This window comes from Aquila chrysaetos, chromosome 12 (assembly GCF_900496995.4).
Source record: "Aquila chrysaetos chrysaetos chromosome 12, bAquChr1.4, whole genome shotgun sequence".
In the NCBI taxonomy this organism is placed as follows: Eukaryota; Metazoa; Chordata; class Aves; order Accipitriformes; family Accipitridae; genus Aquila; species Aquila chrysaetos.
The window spans coordinates 29,473,840-29,496,031 of NC_044015.1; the positions used below are offsets into that span (position 1 = coordinate 29,473,840).

A 22,192-nucleotide genomic window follows, 5' to 3' on the forward strand; every position below is an offset into this window, starting at 1 on the left:
TGGGAACTGTCAGTTGGTAACTTGTTAAATAGGCATGGATTATTATATAGTAAAGGCATTCTTCAGTTGATCCTTCATACAGTATCTTGCTGAATTTATACAGTTTGCAGTACTTTATTAAAAGCTTTTGGGCTAGAGGAAAAATTTAAACCCTGTAATTAGAAAAGCTTACTAATATCTTCCAGGAATCTGCTGTTATTCAAAGGAATCTTGCTGTTTGAGTTAGCATGTTTCATATTTGTGGAGTTGGAGGATTAGAACACGTTTTAATGTTCAAATGCTGCATGTAGCTATAAAGAAAATGTTTAAATAGTAATCTCAGTGGTTTTTTAATTTACTCATGAATTTCTTAAGAGCCACATGAATTTCTGGAAAAGTAGAAAATCAATCTTGATAACTAAAAAGAAACTGTATGGAAACTTGGTTCTTGCAGCTTTTAACACTGATGGGAATGTCTTTTTCCATGCAGAGCAACATTTATTGAGAACCTTTTTAGGTTCTGCCTGGATCATGCTTCAGTTGTATGTTTAGTAGGTTTCATGGCAACAGTTAAAACAAAGCAGGTCTTTCATGACCAACACTCTCCTATTGCCCAGCCTTGCCAAGTTGGGCAGCCAATTGGGCAGCCATGTCCAATCTTCAGGGAGAAAAAGGAATTCTTTTGCTCTATGACGAATGTTTATCAGTTAATTTGAGTTTTGTTTTTTTTTTTTTAAAGGATTACCAGCAAATAGGCATATTAGATTTTTTCATTACCCAAAACTCAAATCTGATAGTTGTAGTTTTTAAGAAAAAGGATGTTTTCTAGTCAGCAGTTGTGAGCTTAATAACTAATTGCTGTGATGAATGGGAATGTTGAGCAGCAAAAGTTGTTATTACGAACAAACAAAATACAAAAAGGAAACTGGAAGAAAATAGAAGCAGTAGTAGTTGCCAAGAAGAGGCTATTGTTTTCTCCTGTACTTGCTTTGTTAGATATTCTCTATTGCCAGGAACCAACCTGCTGCCTGGATTGTTGAAATTTGGTGGCTTTTAAGATATTTCCAAATATGGATTAGACTTGTAGTAATACTTGACAGCTCTTCGTGGAAACACTGATAGCTGAGGAATCCCGTCCAGGCTTGAGAAGAAGAATTAAAATCTTGTTGACAGTATGATGCAATTGGAACTTCCATACCCAGTGAAAGCAAGGCTCTGGTTGCTTTGCTGAAGATGCTGCGTAACATTTTAAAAGACTGTCCCTGAAGCATTCCATTACCAGCAAAGCTGGATTCTGACCACAGTGTTGGTAGTTGCTTGAGTTACGTTTATCATTCGTGTAAGCTATGGCAATATTTTTGTTAAAGTTGTTGAAATAAGCTTTTTGGGAATTTAAGTGTTTTGGAAGAAACTTGTATGATAACATTACATGTGACATGCAAGAAATGGACTCAGGAAACAAATATGCAGTCTGGAAATGAAATTTCTTTTGAACATTAGATATGGGACAGAGGAATTTATTCTTCTTTAACAGCCAGCTATAGCTTTCCCTTTAGTTATCTGTATCTTTTCCTGATATAACTTTAATATCTTCCAAATATAATGGAATAATATTGTAACATTTGTAAAATCCTAGGATGCACAAGAATTTTTGCGTTGTCTAATGGATTTGCTTCATGAAGAACTTAAAGAACCAGTTGTAGAACTGGAAGATGCCCATCCGATGAGTGTTGAAGAGAGTATGGAAGAAGACAAGAGCCAGTCAGATGTAGGCTTTCAGACCTGTGAATCCTGTGGTACCTGTGATAAAACAGAAAATGACGCTATTTTTAAACCTGTCTTAGAGGATCCTGCAGAGACAACCATGTTAATTCAGGATGATGATAACAACTCAGTCACATCCAAAGACTGGCAGAAAGAAAAAATACCAAGCAACAAGCTTAAACAAACAAATTCTATGGAAGACTTGGAAAAAGACGCAAACACTGCTTCAGAGACCACTGAATGTTTAAATAATCAAGGAACTGTCAAAGTACAGATACACAGCAGATTCTCAGGTAATACATTATTAATGTGTTATTGAAATAGTTGAATTCTTAGCTAGAATATCTGTGTGAGTGGAAATGTGTTGTAGAATACAGTAGAGGCATAGGTCAAATAGGGTAGGTGGATTTACTTGTAAACAATGCACTTTCTTAATTTATTTTTTTTGGTTTAGATTTTCTGAATTCAATTTGAATTCCCTTGAAAAGCTAAAGATTTGTACTGGGTACGGTTTCAGATAACCCAGAAGAGTGGGGTTTTTTGGTTTTGTTCTTAACTTAAAAGGTATGTGAATTGAAATGGTGCTTCATTCCTAAATGTCCAGTGACCTGACAGTGTGGTTAAATAAATTACATGACCATTGTGTCTGTTCATTCTGAAGTAAATTTTTTGGTAGAATTTATGAATAATGCAAATATTAATTGCAGAATACATCAATGATGTCCACATGAATGATATATCTGCAGCTCAAACTTCATCATCAAATGAAGGGATGAACTCACGTTTATCAAACAGTCCTCCAAAATCATTCCCATCGTCCTCTTCACTGGCACCAGTCCACAAAAAAGGTACAGACCCTTTATTTTCTTCCTCCTGGTACTGAATTGCTCTGTATTACAGTTTTCAATTTTGTTGTTTCTTGTGTTTTGCATAGCAATGCAGTATTGTTCTTAAGGGGCTTTTTTATCCCTTATCCCTTGTGAGGAGAGGGAGCATTATGTAAGCTGGATATATGATAAGACTCCCTTTACTTTGTAAAATTTTGATTCTTTTGAAGCATGAATAGTATTTGCCTCTGCTTTGGGAGGATGGAATAATATTTTTAGACAACTTTTTCAATTGCACTGGTTTGGAGAGAGGGGAAACGTGTGAGAAGTTAGTACCCCCGGAAAGTTAATGTTTCAGAGAACAAGTACATTGGTTCTTCAGCAGAAGTTCAGTAAGTCAACATTTTAGTCTATTAAGGTTTAAGGAGCCATGTGTCTATCTATACCGTAGATAGACTTGTAAATGCTAGCTGCTTTCTGGTTGTTACTGTCTCTGCTGCGTAAAGTATTTCTTTTGGCACTTTCCATAGTATGATGCGTTTATCAGCATCCAGAATTTTTAGACTTTTACTGCCTTTAGATACAAGACAGTGCAGCTTTAGGGCACAAGAAACAATATATATATTTTTTTTTTCCCCTTATTTGTCTAACAGTAGACTGTTTTAATAAAAGCTTGTCTTTTGGAACATGCTTTTAAGGCTCGCATTAAACCAAACCAAAACAAAAAGCTCCCACAACTTTAATATTGTGATCCTGTTTCATTCAACAGGCTGTCCAGGGTAAGTTCTGAAAATGCTCATGTTATCCTTTTAATGCTTTAGCACTGACGTTGAATGGCGATTTAATGGATTTAAATCATTGACCTCCTTGGTTCATTTGTTCAAGCATTTTTGATACTGCATCTGTACTACTGCCTCCAGTTTTGGCTTCACCATTACAGGAGGGTTTTAGACAAACTGAAGTGAGTCTATCAGAAGAGGTACTAGGTGGCTGGAGTTGGTCGTGTACAAGGAGAGGTTGAGAGAGCTGGGTTTGTTCAGCCTGGAGAAGGAAAGGCTAAAGGGGAACTGCTGTTGTCATCAGCGTTGTGGGTGGTTATAGAAAAGGCAGAGCCAGACTTTTCTTGAAGCCATGCAGCAAATAGAAATGGAAGCAAGTTGCAGAAAGGAAAATTTCTATTAGATGGAAGGAAAAAAATCTTTCAATGAGTAGGTGAATAATGGAACAGAAGCCGGAGCCCAGAGGTGCCCAGAGGTACCCCAAGGTTCTTGGAGATGGATATTCCAAAGTTCAGCTAGAGCTGCTTTGAACACAGACTGTACCAGATGATATCCAAAGGTCTGTTCCAATCTAGACTACTGTTTTTTGTCACTTCCTAAGAATTTAACTCTTGGTCATCTTTATTGAGTATTGAGGGAACAGATATGTATGCGGAACTGACTAGGAGAGTAGTGTGGCAGCCATTTGCAAGCTCACAAGTTGTTGTTTTTTTTAATTCCCCATAATGCTAGGGGAATTCCCTAGTGTTCTAGGACTTGTGTCTGGGGGCTAATACCTAATTACAACACATGTATTCCCTTTTTTTCCATTTCTCCCTTGCTGAAAGCACATGGTGTCTGTTGGGTGCCACAATTCTAAGATGCCCCTTCTTGTCAGCGTCTTCCATTTCTTCCTACTGTTTGTTAGTGTGGATAAATATAGCACATCCTCCACATCACTGATAAATAAAGACTTTAGAACCATCTTAAAGCAGTTTATTGACAAAATGAGTGATTGAAAGGAACCTTAGAGAATTCTGGGCAAAAAGCTCTATGAGACAGTTTGTGTCTGTGATAAAATATATCTGATATATTGTGGAAAAAGAGGGTTCAGATTACTTCTAGTGGCTGTTCTTTCTGCTGGAGATACTTTTGAATTCAGACTTCTTTATTATTTTAGAAATCTTTCTAGGTATGGGATGATACATAGACAATATATAATACTGCTGGACAGTAAAGAGACAAGAGTACTTGCCTATGGGCAAACACTTTATGTGCAAAGGAGCCTTGGGAGCTTGTGTTCTATGTGAAAGATTTATTGGAGTAATTCAGTTTCCTTCTCACTGTAATTATTTTTATGTTTTGCTGCCTATCTTGTTACTGGCTGTCAGCATTTTGGCAAAGTTTGCCTTTGACTCCTACAAGACTTCCGAGCGGTCTCTTGGGTAATATACTGTTTCCAGAAGAGGTTTTGTGGTCTTCGTTTTAGCCTACCATTCCAGTAATCTGTAGAGCCCAAGAGATTGCTCTGGTGTGTTTACCTAGTTAGTAGTGGATTTGGGTGGGGAGCGCATGTTATTGGCTTGGAGTTTTACTTTATTTTTTTTAATAAGCTGCTGTTAGGCTGGACTCTAGTAGTCCATTTAGTGTACTTCGACCCACTGTCATCAGTGTTGTGATACAGTAAGCTTGTGTAAGAGCTCTTTAGCCCAACATGGTTAAAACTTCCTGGAAAGATGTGATCAAACTAAATGTCAGATAAAATGCGCCTTTTTGAGTTTACACCTTGGGTGATTCCTGCCAAGATTAATCTTGTAGCAGCAGGCTGTAGATTTCAAGACTGGCAGTCTGAGTTTTACTTAAACATGAGGCAAAATTTTCTGCTGTTTTTCCCCCATAAACTACTTGACGAACCTACATGAATTGCCTGGTACTAGCAGTAATCTGGTTCTGTAATTTCTAAGAAATACTTTGTAAATAGAAAACAGGGCTTGACTCAATTTAATCTTAAATATGCGTGATCTCTAATTATATTATGCAAAGTTGAAGGAAATCGGAATCCACTGTATCTTGATTTACTTTCAGCATTTTATTTTTGTCATTTTACAGTTTCAACTGTATCATCACCAAAAAGGAAGAAGCGCAAGAAGTACAGGAGTGTTATTTCTGATATATTTGATGGGACTATAATAAGCTCAGTACAGTGCTTGACTTGTGATCGGGTGAGTAACGAGGGGAAGTTCTAGCTTTTAATATGGTTTTTTTTTTTCCCCCAATACAAATATGTATGGCTTTATGAATACAGTCATTCTCTGGTAACTTTATTCTTTTGTGGCAGATTTCCTCAGAAGGTCAGATTGTTTTGTACTTTTTTACTCAAATAGTAATAGCAGCTACTACCAGCACTTTGTATTTAGACTAGCTTGCATTCATTGAGCTGGATATTTACTCAGAGCTAAAAATAACATTTTGAGAATTGGTTACAGCAAGGATGGAGAAAGGCGTGCTCTTCAATGTCACTTAGGTATGATTAGTTTTTAGTAATGTTCTGAATATCCTAATGCATACCTGCTACTGTCCTAAGTTCTCAGGTACGTAATGTTACAAAGAAAAGTAAAAGACGGTAGTCTAATCATACTGCTATAACAGTCTTATTAGGTAGACTGAGGCTAAGAAAATTTGTGTCTTTCAAAAAATCCAAGTAAAGACACTTATTTTTAAAGGTGATATGAATCATTAACTGCTTTCTGAAGTTACCCTCACAGAATTACTTAGAACAGCACATGTGATCTTTTAAAAAAAGTCAATTATCGAAATATATCTAGTGGACCACTTCAGTTTCAAAGCAATAGTATAAAATATTGGATATCCAAATCTTTGCACTGGGGACAAGTTTCTCAACATAAGGTTTAAACCTAACCCTGATGCAGTTGCATGCCCTTACTGCTTCCATTGTTTTACATCTAAGAATACCGAGACCTCAGGGTAATATCGTGAGCAAGTTCAAAAAACAAATAAGAATTTTTAAAGTTTGCTTGATGTTATACTCTGTGACTATGTGATTGCTAAATCCAGCACGAGAGAAAGGAAATGCACAGATGGGTCTCTTTTGCAGCAAGTCCAGTTACATCAGATCAAGATAATGTCAAAGTAAAATACTGTCAAAACAATGGGCTGAAGCTTTCTGAGACTAGCTTGTATAACAGGAGCCTGAGGCAAAATGGTAGTGCTTTGTATGACTAGTAGGAAGACAAATAATTAATAACAACTTAAAAAAAAGTTTCAGTGATAACAATGTGCAAGATTGCTCTAAAATGTTATTTTTTTCTTCCTCTTTTTTAGAAAATGAATTCTTACATCTCCTTATTTATGATTAATTTGCTACCTAGTGGAATTTTCAACTATACAGTGACTTAGTAGTTACAAGTGAACTTTATAGAATTCAATTTAATTGCTGTTTCCCTTCAAGCTTAACTCTATTTTGTTTCATTTGTTTTCTTCTTTAGCTGTCTGTAACCCTGGAGACCTTTCAGGATCTGTCCTTACCTATTCCAGGTAAGGAAGATCTTGCTAAACTCCATTCTGCGAGTCATCAGACATCTCTAGTCAAGGCAGGGTCATGTGGAGAGGCGTACGCTCCCCAGGGATGGATAGCTTTTTTTATGGAATATTTCAAAAGGTAAATAATATTTACCTTGTTTTATTTATTTATCTATTTTGAAATTCCAGTTTCTGCTCTTCTGGCAGAACATTTGTTGGTTTTCTTTCTTTTCTGTCAATGATGTTTCAGGTTTGTTGTCTCATGTGTTCCTAGCTGGTTTTGGGGTCCAGTTGTAACCTTACAAGATTGTCTTGCTGCCTTTTTCGCCAGAGATGAGCTCAAGGGTAAGAGGTTAATTACACAAACATGTTTCTTCTGGGGTCTTTTCCTCCTGTCACAATAAGATGATTAATATCTTCTTAGCTTCACACAATTAAGCAAAGGCCACCTGTTAGACTGTACTACAGTCATTCCTTGCTCTTATGGGATCATTCATTTCAAAAAGGTAAGCTTCTCACTCAATTGAATATTTGAGGCAAGAAATGCCCATAAAAGCTGCTTTAGAAATGTCAGGTAAATCTGAATTTGGTTTAATGAAATCTTATCCACTGAAGGTTCATAAAAATTTCAGAAACCACTATATTAATACTCATTCTCATAACCTCAATTTGGATTTAGTAAATTATTTCCCTTTTAAATTATGTAGCATTATCTCTTCAGATTATGCTGTACTTTTTCATAGTTGAAAATGTAAAACCTAAGAACCTTCCTATTTAGTTGCTATATCAACACTTTTATGACTGTTAGATATTGAACGCAACCTAAAGATAAATTCCCTTGAAACTTATATATCAAATATATGTGCTTGAAGGATAACTATTTGGATTTAGGGAATGATGGTTGTTTTTCTTCTCCCTGATATTTGCAGGTGATAATATGTACAGCTGTGGAAGGTGTAAGAAGTAAGCTGGCTTTTACCTTTGTTTGTTTTAACTTGTCTTGAGTGCTTTAATGCTTCTGTTAGTCAAGAGGAGGCATTTATTTCTGTTGGATATGTCGTAGTACTATTAATCTTTTGATACTACCTTGTGTTCTGGCTGTCAGAAATTCAGTATTATAAGGGTGCAGGAGTCAGGAAGCACTGACTCACCGTACCATATTGGAAACCAAATGTGCTTAATTCTTTTTCATGTTCCCTACAATTTTAGATCTTTCTAAATTGTTTTTAATTGATAAAATAAAAGCTTTTAGCCCTCTATATTACTAGCAGGTTTTCATTGATATGCCGTAGGTCACCTCAGTGTGTTAAAAATAAATAAATACACTATGGCTTTAAATACTAAAGAACCAAGAAACAGAAGTGGTCTGAAGACTGCTCAAAGCCCTTTATGGAAAAGGAGTGTTATTCCTTGCTATATAACTGGTGATCTGCTGTGGGTAATTTCTTAAGAAACCAACTGAGTTTATTTTTGTTTCTCTTTGCTGAATAATCAGCTTTCATGAAGCTTAAAGTTCTTTCCTTTATGCTAAGAGAAACTGTTAGCTAGATGGAACTTGATTATCTGTACTTGCTGCTTTGAATTTTTCAGCAGTACAGATTGTCTTTTCTTCTGAAGCGTCATTGTTTGTATCATTTTGGCTACTCCATGTCTAGTCTACATTCCAGAAATATTTTGGGTTTAGTAATGTAATGTTCAGCTTAAGACTTTTGCTGATCTAGCACAATAAAATAAAACCTTTTCAGAACTAAGTATTGGTTGTTTTGATTTGTTTTGTTTTGTTTTTTTTTTTTCTTTGCTTAGGTTAAGAAATGGAGTGAAATTCTGCAAAGTGCAAAAATTTCCTGAGGTACTGTTACTATGTGCACTTTAAAGCACTTTTTTGGCATGATTAGGAATGTGGTAAGACTAATGAGTTGCATGGAGTAAATTGTGTTTATAATGTTATATGGTGAAAGCATATCTTCATACTGCCATTTGTTTTAAGAATGTGAGCAATGTTTGATTATTCACCCTGTAAGAAAGCGAATGTTGTACATGAAAACTAAAGTTAGAAGAATGGGGTTTTTCTATGTTGTTACTGTCAGCCTGCAGAACTTATACTGTAGATCATAGAATTAAACACCACAGCCAGACTGGAAATCTTTTGTATAAGTAATGCTTGTAACTTTACATTTTAAAAGTAATCCAATCTTATACTTCAAAACATGAGTTGATAGCTGCAGTAATCAGGAAAAATTAATGTCCCTCGTAACAAGATTGTGCAATAGGTGCATTGAGGAAGAGAAAAGGTATGTTCATTGCTGCGTCAGTGTTAGTAACTGTTCAGGACTGGGTTTTTTATACTGTCAGTAAAATAAGTCTTTGATAATTACAAATTCATTTCTAACTCCTTGAGCTGCAATTGATTTAAAAAAGAAAAAAAATCTGTGGAACACAGCGCTTGTGATAGTTGCCTCAGGCCATAGAGAAAAGTGATCCTTTTGGTACAATAAAAGGAAAAGATGGCATGCACAGTGCAGTTATTAAATATCAAATAGTAGCATGTATAGTTCTTGCGTGAATCTGTCGATCCTTCTTACAGATATTGTGCATTCATCTCAAAAGATTTAGACATGAACTTATGTTTTCCACAAAAATTGGGACCCATGTGTCCTTTCCCTTGGAAGGCCTTGATCTTCAGCCTTTCCTTGCGAAGGACAGTCCAGCTCAAATAGTGACTTATGATCTCCTATCTGTCATCTGCCATCATGGAACTGCCAGCAGTAAGTATGATGTTGATTGTTTTGTCTTTGCAGTTGATATTCACATCAGCACTTCTGTTTAAGGGTGATATCCATATACTGAAGGGTAAATAGAATAACGTTGGTAATTATAATGTGAAAGATAAATGCTGTGATTTTTACTTTGAACCATAAGATGGCTTGCTCTTAAAGAGTTGACACGTCTTTGAAATTGTATGGCATACTTAAATAAAATTGTAGGTCAAAAAAAAATTAACAGATCCTCAAATATTAAGTAAAAAACCTATACGCACTATTGAAAGTGAGCAGTATAAATGTACACATAATGTTACATACCAGTAGATGACCAGTTGGTTGGCTGTTCTACACAGCTGCTGTTTGTCTAGAGTTTTGATGCTTTTTATGCCTCGCTTTTTAGTTCACAAAGCACCACAAAGATGCCAGTAATTTTTTAAAAACATGTTCTCTTGGATGATTGCTACCAATTAACCCCCAAAAAGGCAGTAACTGCTATTTATGGTTAGTGATGAGTAGCTGAATAAAGGTCTTATTGCTATATGTCAAGCTCATTTCTGCCTAGGTGCTTCCAGTATTTGTAACATTTGGAAAATAGGAGAAAGAAAAGTTTGAAGCCAGAAACTTAATAGATTTTTATAGAAGCTACCCACACCCTCATACTCCCCAAACTTGAGGTATCCATTGTTTAGATGAAGTTGTTTCCATTATTTCTGGATGCTTTTTCATATTCCATTTAGTGCTTTCTGATGATGTTTCTCGTAATCAGTTTAGTGTATATTTGATTATTTAAGTATTGGCAGTTGAATATGTATTTTAAAATAGTAATAATTTAAAATACATTATGAATAGTCTTCAAAACAGTTAAGTATGGTCTTGATATCATGTAGCTGTTACACATCTATGCTAATTTCTATTATAAAGCATACAAAATTTGAAGAGTTCATTGTGGAAACTGATTAGGGTAAATTCAGACAGTCTTACTCTGGTTTGACTATCATGGTTCAGGAGTGCATTAGTCAACAAGCTGCTTGAAGAGTTCAAAAGTATGCTGAAAGTGGTGTGCAACTTTCCACTAGCTGATAGAAATTCAGAAAAAAAAGCTGATCCTGAGCTTGAGAGAATATCCAGATCATGTCTGCTAGTGATTTAATATTTCTCCCATTTAAGACTTGATTTTTTTGGACTTATTTCCTTATCATGTATTGCAGAGTAAAATGGGCAGCTCTGGACACTTTTTAATAACTCTTGCTTCTAACACTCTAGGTGGACATTATATAGCTTATTGTCGCAACAATTTAAATAATTTGTGGTATGAATTTGATGACCAGAGTGTCACAGAAGTATCGGAATCAACAGTGCAAAACGCAGAAGCCTATGTTCTCTTCTATAGGTAAGAAATAAAAAGTACGATCATACTCATATAAGTCAGGTACGTAAATAACTTTTTAAGCAGTTGGGGCAGCTTTCAGAAATTAGCTGCCCCACAAGAATTATAATGGAAGATTTGGACCAACCAGAAAAGCCTATACTGGAGAGAGACTTAATCCTTCAGTTATGTCCTTAACACTTGCTCTGTCACTGCTAAAACACGTATGGATCTTAAACTGAAAATTAAATCTGCATAAATAAAGCATAGTAAGATGACTAGAAAGAGAACTTTAAGCAACTGTTAGAACTAGCCACCAATTACCTCATTTTCAATTAGAGGAAAGTAATTCTGCACAAGGGGAGGTTTTGCACACAGACTCTTAACTGTTAGAGCTCTAAAGGGAATTGTGGAAAGTCTTTAGCAGATGGGATGTGTAACAACAGAGGTTTTACTGTGTTGTAATTTAATTTCAGGGAATTTATAGGCTGGTCTTGTCCTGAAAGTTGAAATGAAAGGCGAGAAGTCATGTTGTTGTCATCTTCAGTCTAAGGAATTTTTGTACTTGAAATAACAAAAGTAACTTAACTCAATTTTCAAATTCTAAATTTCTGGTACTAAGATCAAATTTTCACTAGAAGTTGACCGCAAGATAGTTTGTGTCAGAGTTGCACAAGAAATAAGATGTGTTCTGAGAATGTTTTAACTTCCATTAGGAGCACTTGTACCTGCCACTGTCTGAGCTAAGCCTGTGAGTCTGACTCAGTAGGTCTTTTAAAAGGAGTGTGGAAGTCATATTTTATTGCCAAGAAAGAGCACTGTAGTCGATTGTGGGCAAACATATTAAAATAAATTATAAAATAATAGCATTCATAAAATTTGGTTTTAAAAAAGAATATACCCACAAAACACTACCACACACACAAAATAGATGTTCTTTCAGCATTTTAGAAAGCTTAGAGGAGGTGTATGCATTTTTAAATTACAGCTGGAAAGTGAACTTACCTACTTGAATTTCATTTTCAGACCTTAAGGTTTTTGTTAAATAATTTTGATCTGAATTTAAACAGGTAATGTATTTTAATTGGGTTCATAGCATTTGTTTTTTCCTACTCTTTTAGTCTTGTTTTGCTATACTATAAATAGCCTTGTTGCTATAGCCATTGGGTCTACCTGAAACTTTTCTATCAGCTATTTGAGGCAACTTTGAGCCCATAAATTAACTGAGGTGGCCCAGCTTTTGCATGATGCTGAGTCAAGTTTCAGGTCAGAGTTTTGGAGGATGGAATGAATGGTTCAAACCTGCTTTTGGAGAAGAGAGATTCTATTCAATCTAAAAACAGGAGAGCAGAGATACTTCCAGCTGGACAGCAACAACAGGCTCAATGAGAAAAGTAGGGGGATACAGGAAATGTAGGGGAATTACCCAATATACTTACTGTTCAACCTTACTTCTGAAGGTAAGTAAGGAACATCTGCCCAAGGAGTACTGCTTGGAAAACTTTAGCTCAAAAGATGCATAGAGGAAATGGGCAGATGGGCAGACCCTCATCTCCTTCTCCTGTGGTAGTAATCACCTCTGCAGTATAGTCTGCTGTCTCTGTTGCAGTCCAACTATTTGCTTTCTCAGGCTGGTGGGTTGAATGGGAACTGTCAGGGATCTTTTGCCTGCTTTGTTCAACAACTCAAAAGTTTTCTTGTGAGCATGATAACACCTGTGCCATGGCTTGTCAGAACTAAGGACAAGCATAGGTTTAACAGAGCAAGTAGTCTCTGCTGCCCTTCCCTCTCTGTACTAACTGTGCTGACTCTTGTGACACATGGTTCTGTAATGAGATAGTCTAGCTTCCTGCCACACGTTTAGATGGTGGCTCTGGCTGTGCGTAAAAGGTGCAAGTTTTTCACATGTTAAGTCAACTACTTCGTGCTAGTAGAACTTTGAAATATAGACATGGCCCAGGTAATTTACTTGAAAGTACCGCTTTCTTTTCACAAAGTAAATTATCTGCACTGTACACAAGGATATATATTTGTTTAATGATTTCTATTTCGGTAATAGAAAGAGCAGTGAAGAAGCACAGAGAGAGAGACGGAGGATATCAGGTCTACTGAATATGATGGAACCAAGTCTTCTGCAGTTCTATGTTTCCAGACAGTGGTTAAATAAATTCAAGACTTTTGCAGAGCCAGGACCAATTTCAAATAATGACTTTCTCTGTATGCATGGAGGTGAGACTGTAACTGAGTATCATTTAAAAAGGATTTGTCTGTCGACATACAGGGATGTACACTTGTTTTAATTAAAAAGGGATTTGCATATAGTAAGTTCATATTGAAGTTCTATAACTTCTTTGGTAAATTAGAACTATAACTTCTAAGTAAATTATTTCTGTCATTTTAGTAGCTAACTAGTTGGAAATGATGCTGTGTGAAGTTCTCCTAATTTTTTTTTTCTTTTCTCTGCACATTTGATTTTGTTTATAAGCTTTCTTTATTCTTAGCAAGGAACAGTTTGGCTTATCTGCTTGCTTCCTAAACATGTATATTCCCATTTTTAAAAATCCTGTCACTTTATCATCATCCTTAATACTTTGGGGTGCCAATCTAAATCTTTTTCTCAGCTACATGCTAGAAGCAACAAGAAGGTTTGAAAGCTGCGGAACAAGAAATTGGTCTGATACAAAGTATCCAGTGCATAGCAGTGTGAAAATGGAGTAGTAATTCTGTATATTTTGTATAGGAGCATAAAAATTTTGCATTGCGCTAGATGTTAATAAGAATGAGAGAATTACATTAAGCAAAACATATTTGGGGAAATATCCATATTTGAGTGCTAACATTCCAATAAATCATTACTATGTGGTGGTGTTATACCTATTTTCTAATAAAAAATACAGCTGTATTAGATTAGCAGTTAGAGGTGCTGCCCCTGTTGCTGAACCAAACTTTTAATGTGGGAATATTGTGCCCCTGTAGCAATTTGCAGAGTGTATGCATGTGAGCCCTTGTGGCTGTGGCTTTCCTTTTGCAAGGTTACAGCAGATGACTCTTGCACAAGTGCCCAAACTATTATATTTTCCCTGTTCAAAAGAATTCCTGCATAGCACACTGCTGCTTACCATGTGCTTCAACTCAACGCTTCTAATTCTGCAAGCCCCTCTATTTCTGCCTTGCTCAAAATGTCACTACTTTCAAGCGTTCATGTTTGAAGTAATTAAAGAAGGTCTACAGCAAATAATTGAATATTGAATAGACGGTTTGCTAATATGTTTACATGCATAAACAAAATATTTAATCACTCTTTAACATTCTAATTGAATACCTTAAGCATTTTGCGATCAGTACCTAAAAAGGATTCTAGCCCTTTAATCTTTCGTGTAGTTTGCTTCTACTTTTTATGAACTTTTCAGCCTCATAAAAGACTAGAATTAGAGTGGTCTCTTTAAATACAGTAATAGATTATACTGTGGTAAAACTTGTTTCACACAATTTCTCTGAATTCATGGAAAGGTTCTGGTTTTTATTTTTTTATTTGGAGACCTCTAACTATTTTGTTGTTGTTGTTGCTTCTGCAGGTGTTCCTCCACACAAAGCTAACTTCATAGAGGACCTAGTTGTAATGCTACCTCAAAATATATGGGATAATCTGTATAGCAGGTAAGTTTTGTACTGTAACTGGAAAAAAATCCAGTCATTCAGTTTGAGAGCAAACGTGCCAAGCAGCACAGACTTTAGAATTAGTGGCTCAGAAAAAAAAAAAAATACTCTAGGCACAAAGCTAAGTGAAGGGATTGTAAATGGCCAATTTATATAATTTGCTTGTACAAAGTAATGCTAAAAGCCTACAGAAAGTGGTGTGTTACTGGGATAATACTTGAGTATTAAACCAATAAACATGTATGGTATGTACAAAATGACGCAAAGTAGGTCAGCAAAAGTACACTTTGCAAGAGGCATTTTGAAAGACCTCTCTGTAGCAGCTTCCTGTTCTCTTGTTGGCTTGAGACAGCTTTTCTTTTATGTTGGCTTTGAATGCATAGCCTCAGCTGCCAGTACTGCTTCAAAATAACTTATATCTAAGCATTCCGTATAACTACTCCACACTTTTTAATGTAGATCAGGTTTAAGTGCTTGCTTATAAAGGAGGGATTCTTACAAGTTTCTCCTTTTAAAGTAACAAAGAGCTGCATAAGAGCTTTGTTGATGACTTTAAGGACTCTGTATGGCACTTGCATTAAATATTTTTAGCTGTTAATTTTCTGCCACCTAAGCACTATAGCTAAAGGCTTGGAATTTTTTTTCTTTTAAAGTTTCAATGGACACAAATGAAAAATAGAAACAATTTCCAGCTTATTTCCACTTTCCTAGATGTACTGAATTTTTCTTCCAACCAACAAAGACATTATCCGTTTTCTGTATGCAGAGTTTTTTGTTACATCTGAAGGAAAATGTTTTTAAACCTCTCATTAATTTCCCTTCTCTATTAACTTTTTTAACAAGATGTCAAACTTCAATCATTTGATAGAAAAGTATAAGTCCCAGAGATGATGGGGTCCTCCAGATTTTGAGAGTAATCTACTAGGTAGAAAAGAGGTATGAAGTGTTACTGCTAAACATTTGTCTGTTCTGTCTGGCTTCCTCTGGCACATGCACCCTTCAATATAGAGTAGTTCTGAAGCAACCATGTTTTGCTTTTTGTCTTGCTGTTATCTTGGAATTATGGGAGAGTACCGTGGCTGCAGTGGGTAAGAATTTAGGGTGAGAAAGCCAAATATGGTGGAAGCTGACTTTTAATGAGATAGCATTAAGGAAAAGGAGATATTCGTCTGGAACACCAGTTGCCATGTCCCAATTATTTTGCTGCTCATGTGGCACTACTCCTTTTCAATTCCAAATTCAGAGTTGCTTCACAATAATATAGTATAACCCATAGTTGACCTATTTTAGTTAAAAACTTGTGAACTGATCAGTGCAGTCTAAAGACAAAGTGTCATCTTCAGAGGTGCAATTTAAGTGGTAGGTGACCATTTTATGAAACGTATGTCTTTGTTAAGTTGGGATGATTGAGTATATACCAAAAAACTTGTATATCCAAGTGCTGTTGGACTGAAATAATGCTTTAATTTTCAGTTAAAATACAACACTTCTGTATTTGGGGGAGGGGGGGAGCACCCCAAATTATTTTTATGACTGACAAGCATACAAGTCTAAAAGGGAAAAAAAGCAATGCCTTCAATGGCAGAATTTTGTTTAATTTTTTTCACTAAGTAAACATAATTATTTTTAACTCTTGCTTAAGTACTTTCATATTTTGAACTTTAATTCATGTTGCTATACGTAGGAGCACTCTCTTATCTCATTTAATGTAAGGGTTTTTTTAATAAAATCTGAAGTTCTCGAAGAGAAACAAAATTGGAAGAGAACACAGCTCTGACAAAAATAATTATTAAACTAGGAAGTAGAACCTGGAATATCCTTATCTTGATGTATATTTTAACCTGACCTTTCTGTTGTAGTAAATGCATTTCTTAAGGCTGCTAGTCATTCAAGAATATTTTCTTTATCCAGCTTCTAGTTTCCAGGCTGGCAAATGGTGCCCATGTTTATAGTTATACATATATACACACATGCATGCACACCACACACATATATACACACAGACACACATATCTCTCTTTATATATATCTATCTCCTGTGCTTCTCAGTAACAGTGCCCCTGAAGACTTCCATGTATGCTGTTCCATGCAAGGAAAATATGGAGGCGGGGGAGGGTCATGGAGAATAACTTTTAAGAACAAAACAATAAACAAGTTTGGAGGCTGGTGTCAGGGAGGTTGCAAACTGATGAAGAGCCTGCAATGAAATGGAGGAACATGTTTAAGAGAACTGTCTGGAACACTTCCATATTCTGTTTCTTAGAGGTCTTTAATAAAATCACACATGGTGTGTATATAACAGAATACTTGCTCACTGACATGTTCTTCCGGTAGTAACACCTTTTCAAGTATGTGATGCAGCAGAGTTTGAGATAGCTTTAGGCAGTCAGAACTTGGAAGATGGTTGTGTCTTAGGACAGAGTACAAAATATTACTAGGAAAACACATGATGACATTTGTGAATCAGTGAGACTAGTATGTATCAGACTTCTGTTACATATAATGAGAAGCTGACACTTGTGATGTCTACAGGTGCATGATCTTTTTACATGGTATTTTCCCCAAGGTTAATGGTTTTTTACTTTTACTGCAGGTATGGAGGTGGACCAGCTGTTAACCATCTGTATGTTTGTCATACCTGCCAAATAGAGTCTGAAAGAATTGAAAAAAGAAGGAAAAATGAATTGGAAATGTTTATTCGGGTAAAAAAGTAAACACTTATTCATTCTGCTTTTTGACATCACCTGATATTCATGACTTGCCTGAAGGGGTTACCAGAAGTGCATGAGTGATACCTGTAACAAATAGACTTTATTAAATGTCTGTATACCTATATAGAATCCCTTCTTTCCTGTTGGCAACAGTAATGTTCTTGTGATATCCCAGATAACTGTTTATATGGAAATGTACTTGGAGAAAATATTTAATGTGTTTCTTAAATTGCTTTTTTATAGTATGGAAATAGAGTGCAGCCACATGAGCAGTTGTTCTTTCTACACTGCCAGTGATCTGTTATGTGCAATCTGATAAGGTTTAAGTGCAATAATACTGTGCCAGCAAAAGGTTAATCATAATCTTTATCTCTAGTTCTAATTTTAAAGGTATCATTAGAGACATAAACAAACATAAATAATTCAGTGTGAAGTAGATACCTTAGTATTGTAATGGATCTGTAAAATTAGTATCAAGCAGCTACTATATTTTCCATGAGTTAGAGATTTATGTGCATGAGTCTGGTAAAATAACTAGTAGTAATGATTTTGTAATTCTTAAACCAAAAATGTGCTTTGAAGTTTCCAGTGAAAATAGATGCAGAGATACTGGAGTCCCATTTCTGCTATCTTAATTCATGAGAGGGAGAAAAATAGAATTGCAGGTGTTCTTCCAGTTCTATCTGTGCTTTAATCACACTTCAGAGATTGTGTCAGCTTTTCCATGTTTTAACTGCTATTTAAACTTTTTAGTAACTGATTTTTCTTTAGTCTGGGTTACCACTGGATAGTAATTATTATTAACAACATTGAGTGAACCTCATTTGCTTTTATGATCAGTATTTTTCTAGCATAAACAATGATTATATGTGCACCATTGTGCAAGTATTGTTACTGGTTATCAGACAGAAAATTGTTGTCCTCTGTAATGATTGCTTTAGGGAATGATTGCAAAACTTTCTCTTTCTGAAACCTTAGGAAGTTGTGTTGATGCTTTAGGTTCATGGCTTCAGGGTGGAAATATAACTATATTATTACACAGCTAAAAGATAATGGTTTTAAAGGTTTAAGTGACTTTTTGCGTGTTCTTAATAACATTGTGAAAAGATCTGTACTCTCTGAAAAATAATAAAACGTTAAATTTCCGAAAATTTTAATTTAAAAAAAAAATGTTTTTTACAATGATAGAAACAAATTTATTTAAAGATTCTTTACTTAGCTGGTTTTTGTAATTTATAGTCACTTATATTGCCTTGCAACAGAAAACTCAGAAAACCATGATGTGGTGATTTTTTGTTTTGTTTTGTTTTAATTCTAAAATAGTAGGAACAAAAATTATTTCATGTTTTTTGAACTGAAGCAAAGAAAAGTCAAAAAAAAAAAAAAAGTCAAAAAAGAAAAGTCCCAGTGCATTAGTTCACCATGCCTTGCTTGGAATTGTACTGGCATCTGTTCAAAGTATTAGGGCAAAAAACAAACATAGATGAAGATATAGTTCATCACACAAAGAACCTTCCATAAAATTATGGAGCAAATCTTTCAAAACACAGTTTTGTTTTACTTTACAAAAACAAGTTTTCTGCTTGCTTTTGCTACTTGAAAGTTCAGCCTTCACAGTAATTATCCAGTGGTGTCTGATGGGTAAGCACTCGTGCTTAAGAAGAACTTGTTGCTGTTTTCAGGAAAAAATAAGTAAATTCTCAAGTAAAGAATAAATCATCTTTTAATATGAAGACTACCACTACATCAAAATCTCACCTTGGGAATTCACCAGGTGTTTACTGTTCTGATGGTCAGTAGTTCTTTAAAAGGTTCTGTAGCAGTGTAATATTATGCTGTTAATAATTGCAGTGGTTAAAAGAATTCAGTAGTTTAAAGAAAAAAGACAACAGAAAAACACGGCTTCTTTTTCCTTTCAGCTTAATAGAGCATTCCAAGAAGAAGAATCTCCATCAACATTTTACTGCATCAGTATGCAGTGGTTCAGAGAATGGGAAGGATTTGTAAAGGCTAAAGACAGTGGTAAGTTGTGCTCCATTTCAAATTATGGGTAATCTTTTCTTTTTTTGCTGTCATGTAGTGGTACTGTTTCTGCTTTGGTAGAAGGCTGTAGGAAAAACAGATAGAGAAGGCAACAAAAGCTCTTAAAATAAACACGTAAGACACGGGTTTTATAGGTTACTAATATATCCAGGAACCAAATGACAGAATATAGTCAAATAATTCACACAAATGGATAATGGCATAGTTGTGGAAAGTATGTTGCTTGTTTGCAGAGGGTTTGCTGTTAGCAGCAGCAGGAAATTTGGATCTAAGTACAAGGCGGGATAGATTTTGCTGTGCAAACTGACAGATAATGCTACGGCTTCTGGAGGAAAGGTGACCTCACTGTCACAACCTAAACTCATAGATAACTGAGTAACAACTATAATAATATTTCTGTAGCCTACTTTAGGTGCCTCTAAAGTTTTGTAATGGAAACACTGATAAAATGTTCTACAATCTTGTCAGAGTCTGCACTAGGACAATTTTGCTAGGGGTAAGAATTAGGATTAATTTGTGTCTTACATTGCTTGAAGACTTGCTGTAATCATGAATGCTTTGAAAAACTTTCTCTTAATTAAAATTCTGATTATCTTTTAAAAACTTAGAATGTACTGTTAAGCAGTACAATAACAAGCAGTAAACAAACGAACTACTCCTTCCATTTGAAAATAGAACCTCCGACCTGCCACTTGTTTTCAGCTCTCCCAATTTTAATCATATTTCTGTTACACTAGATCCTCCTGGTCCTATTGATAACGCTAAGATTGCAGTAACAAAATGTGGAAATGCAGTTCTAAAACAAGGTAGGTGTCCAATGTTGATGCAGCTTTGGGCTCATATATTTGCTGAAGTTTGGAAAATTTATTATGAATTCTTTTTTTAACTGTTATTGTAAAATGGCAATTCCTAGTGAATCTGTGTTGTGTGCGTTTAGGGGGGACCAGCTTATTCTTAAAATAAGAATTAGTATCTGCAATAGACTAATCCAAGTGCAGATGAGAGTGTAGAAGGAGGTGCAGAGTAACTTCAAAATGGTGAAAGTGTGCTTTGGCTTTGAAACACTTGGATTGATTTGGGTTTTCTTAATTTAAATTGGGAGATGCTTGCCTTTTAGACTGTGTCATATATCTGTATGTATTTATTTGAATCCTGAAACCTAATTTAAGTTGAGTATTTATTTGAATCCTGAAACCTAATTTGAATTGAGAGCTACTTCTGACAGAGGGAAAGAAACCACAGTAAGTAAAAGCTGTTGCTCATTTTTCTGCAAGTTACTTGCCACCGTACATTGCAAAAACTACTCTAGCATGCAAAGATACAGGGGTTTTTATTATTCTTCACAGTCAGATGCTTAATACCATTTATTTGAAATTGGTAGCTATAGAGAAAAATATTCTAATATGGCCTGCTTTATGAAGACTTTAGACATCCTATGAATATTTAAATTTATTGTAGCTTAGCTTAAAAAAAAAAAAATTTGAAGATTAAGATTAACATGTATTTAACTGGATTTTTTCCCAGTTTAACTTAATGCCTCAGCTACAGCGGACCTACCAATGGCAGTTCACTGGAGGCCACTAGGCCCTGCATAAACCTCACCAACTGTAAAATGTGAAGAGTATATTTAAAAAAGAATGAGTTCTTGCACTAATGAGTTTTGCAGTACATTTTAATGATTTAAGCGCTAATGTAGAATTGAAATACAAGGTATAAAGCATCTGACTGATGTGTAGCAAAAAAAATTAATCCTTTTAGAATCAATAGTTGATAGCAAATTAGCCAGTTGTTGACTTACCTTCAGCTACATTGATTCAAATTAGAACTCGGGTAGAAATGATGATGAATAGGCTGTGGAAACTTTGTCTCGTAAGTCATGAGAGAAGAGGTGGGAGTGCCACTAAATAGTGTACATTATTACATATTTCTGTGATCCTGATCCTAGTGCATTAGTTCACGGTGCCTGTTTGGTTAAACCTGACTGTTAGAAGAGCCAGAATCTGGATAAAGGGGTGAAGATCTACTCCTGTGCCTAGAGAGATGGAGTTGTTTTTTGAGAACCTGAACTTAAATAGCTGAGGCATAACATCACTAGTACTGGCGCAGGATCTGCATCATGACTCCCAGATGAAGCTTTGCGTGGTTGAGTTAGTGTAGGTAAACAAACATGCAGCTCTTTGTACCCTTCCTCTTTGGAAACTTTTTATACATAAAGTACAGTAGTAGGCCCACTGGAGCGGGTGGTGAGGACAGAAAAGTATAGGAGGTAGGGGGAGAAGTCCCCTTGTTATGGTGCTGCGGTTTTTTTGTTTGTTTGTTTTTAAGCAGGAAGGTGCTGAAATTAGGCTTAACAAGACAAATTAATAGTATCTAATAAGGATGTTGGTCGATACTTGCTGCGGGGCAGGTTTTTAATGAGTTGCTTAAAGAAGAGGGAGTTTATTTTGGTAGAACAGAAGTTTGTTCTCTCTGCCTAGGTTACTGTGAAGAAATCACTTCAACTGTATCAGACAGGATCCTTGTGTTAAAACCTGGAGGGGCAATGTGCTGATGCTCCCTTGCCCTTTGCCACTATAAAAGGTTATGGAAAATCGGAAATGATTGTTGGATGCTGACTTGAGACAGGAGAGGGTCCTCTAGTCAAAGGAATGGAATGATAAGCAAAGTCTTTAATCGGTGAATGAAAAGAAATCAGGCTGACATACAAGGAACATTAGTGGGGCTGTTAATGTCCTAACAGTGGTTTCAATCTGGGGTTCTGAGAATTTCACTGTGGTTCTCACAT

At 35.6% G+C, this 22,192-nt stretch overlaps 1 protein-coding gene across 7 annotated transcripts in view; it reads left to right on the plus strand.

Moving 5' to 3' along the window:
- USP33 (ubiquitin specific peptidase 33) overlaps positions 1 to 22,192 on the plus strand; it is a 43,541-nt gene that overhangs the window by 19,963 nt on the left and 1,386 nt on the right. For 4 of the 7 annotated variants that reach the window (XM_030033981.2, XM_030033979.2, XM_030033982.2 and 1 more), the window contains 14 exons: positions 1,616 to 2,036; positions 2,451 to 2,591; positions 5,438 to 5,550; positions 6,835 to 7,007; positions 7,110 to 7,213; positions 7,798 to 7,831; positions 8,672 to 8,717; positions 9,453 to 9,633; positions 10,894 to 11,020; positions 13,056 to 13,225; positions 14,572 to 14,653; positions 17,247 to 17,355; positions 19,284 to 19,386; positions 20,145 to 20,213. In XM_030033981.2, coding sequence (XP_029889841.1) covers positions 1,616 to 2,036; positions 2,451 to 2,591; positions 5,438 to 5,550; positions 6,835 to 7,007; positions 7,110 to 7,213; positions 7,798 to 7,831; positions 8,672 to 8,717; positions 9,453 to 9,633; positions 10,894 to 11,020; positions 13,056 to 13,225; positions 14,572 to 14,653; positions 17,247 to 17,355; positions 19,284 to 19,386; positions 20,145 to 20,213 — 1,873 coding nt within the window. Of the gene's footprint in view, positions 1 to 1,615; positions 2,037 to 2,450; positions 2,592 to 5,437; positions 5,551 to 6,834; positions 7,008 to 7,109; positions 7,214 to 7,797; positions 7,832 to 8,671; positions 8,718 to 9,452; positions 9,634 to 10,893; positions 11,021 to 13,055; positions 13,226 to 14,571; positions 14,654 to 17,246; positions 17,364 to 19,283; positions 19,387 to 20,144; positions 20,214 to 22,192 lie in introns of all 7 variants that reach the window. The other 3 variants (XR_003926140.1, XM_030033980.2, XM_030033983.2) reach the window with 3 other exon arrangements.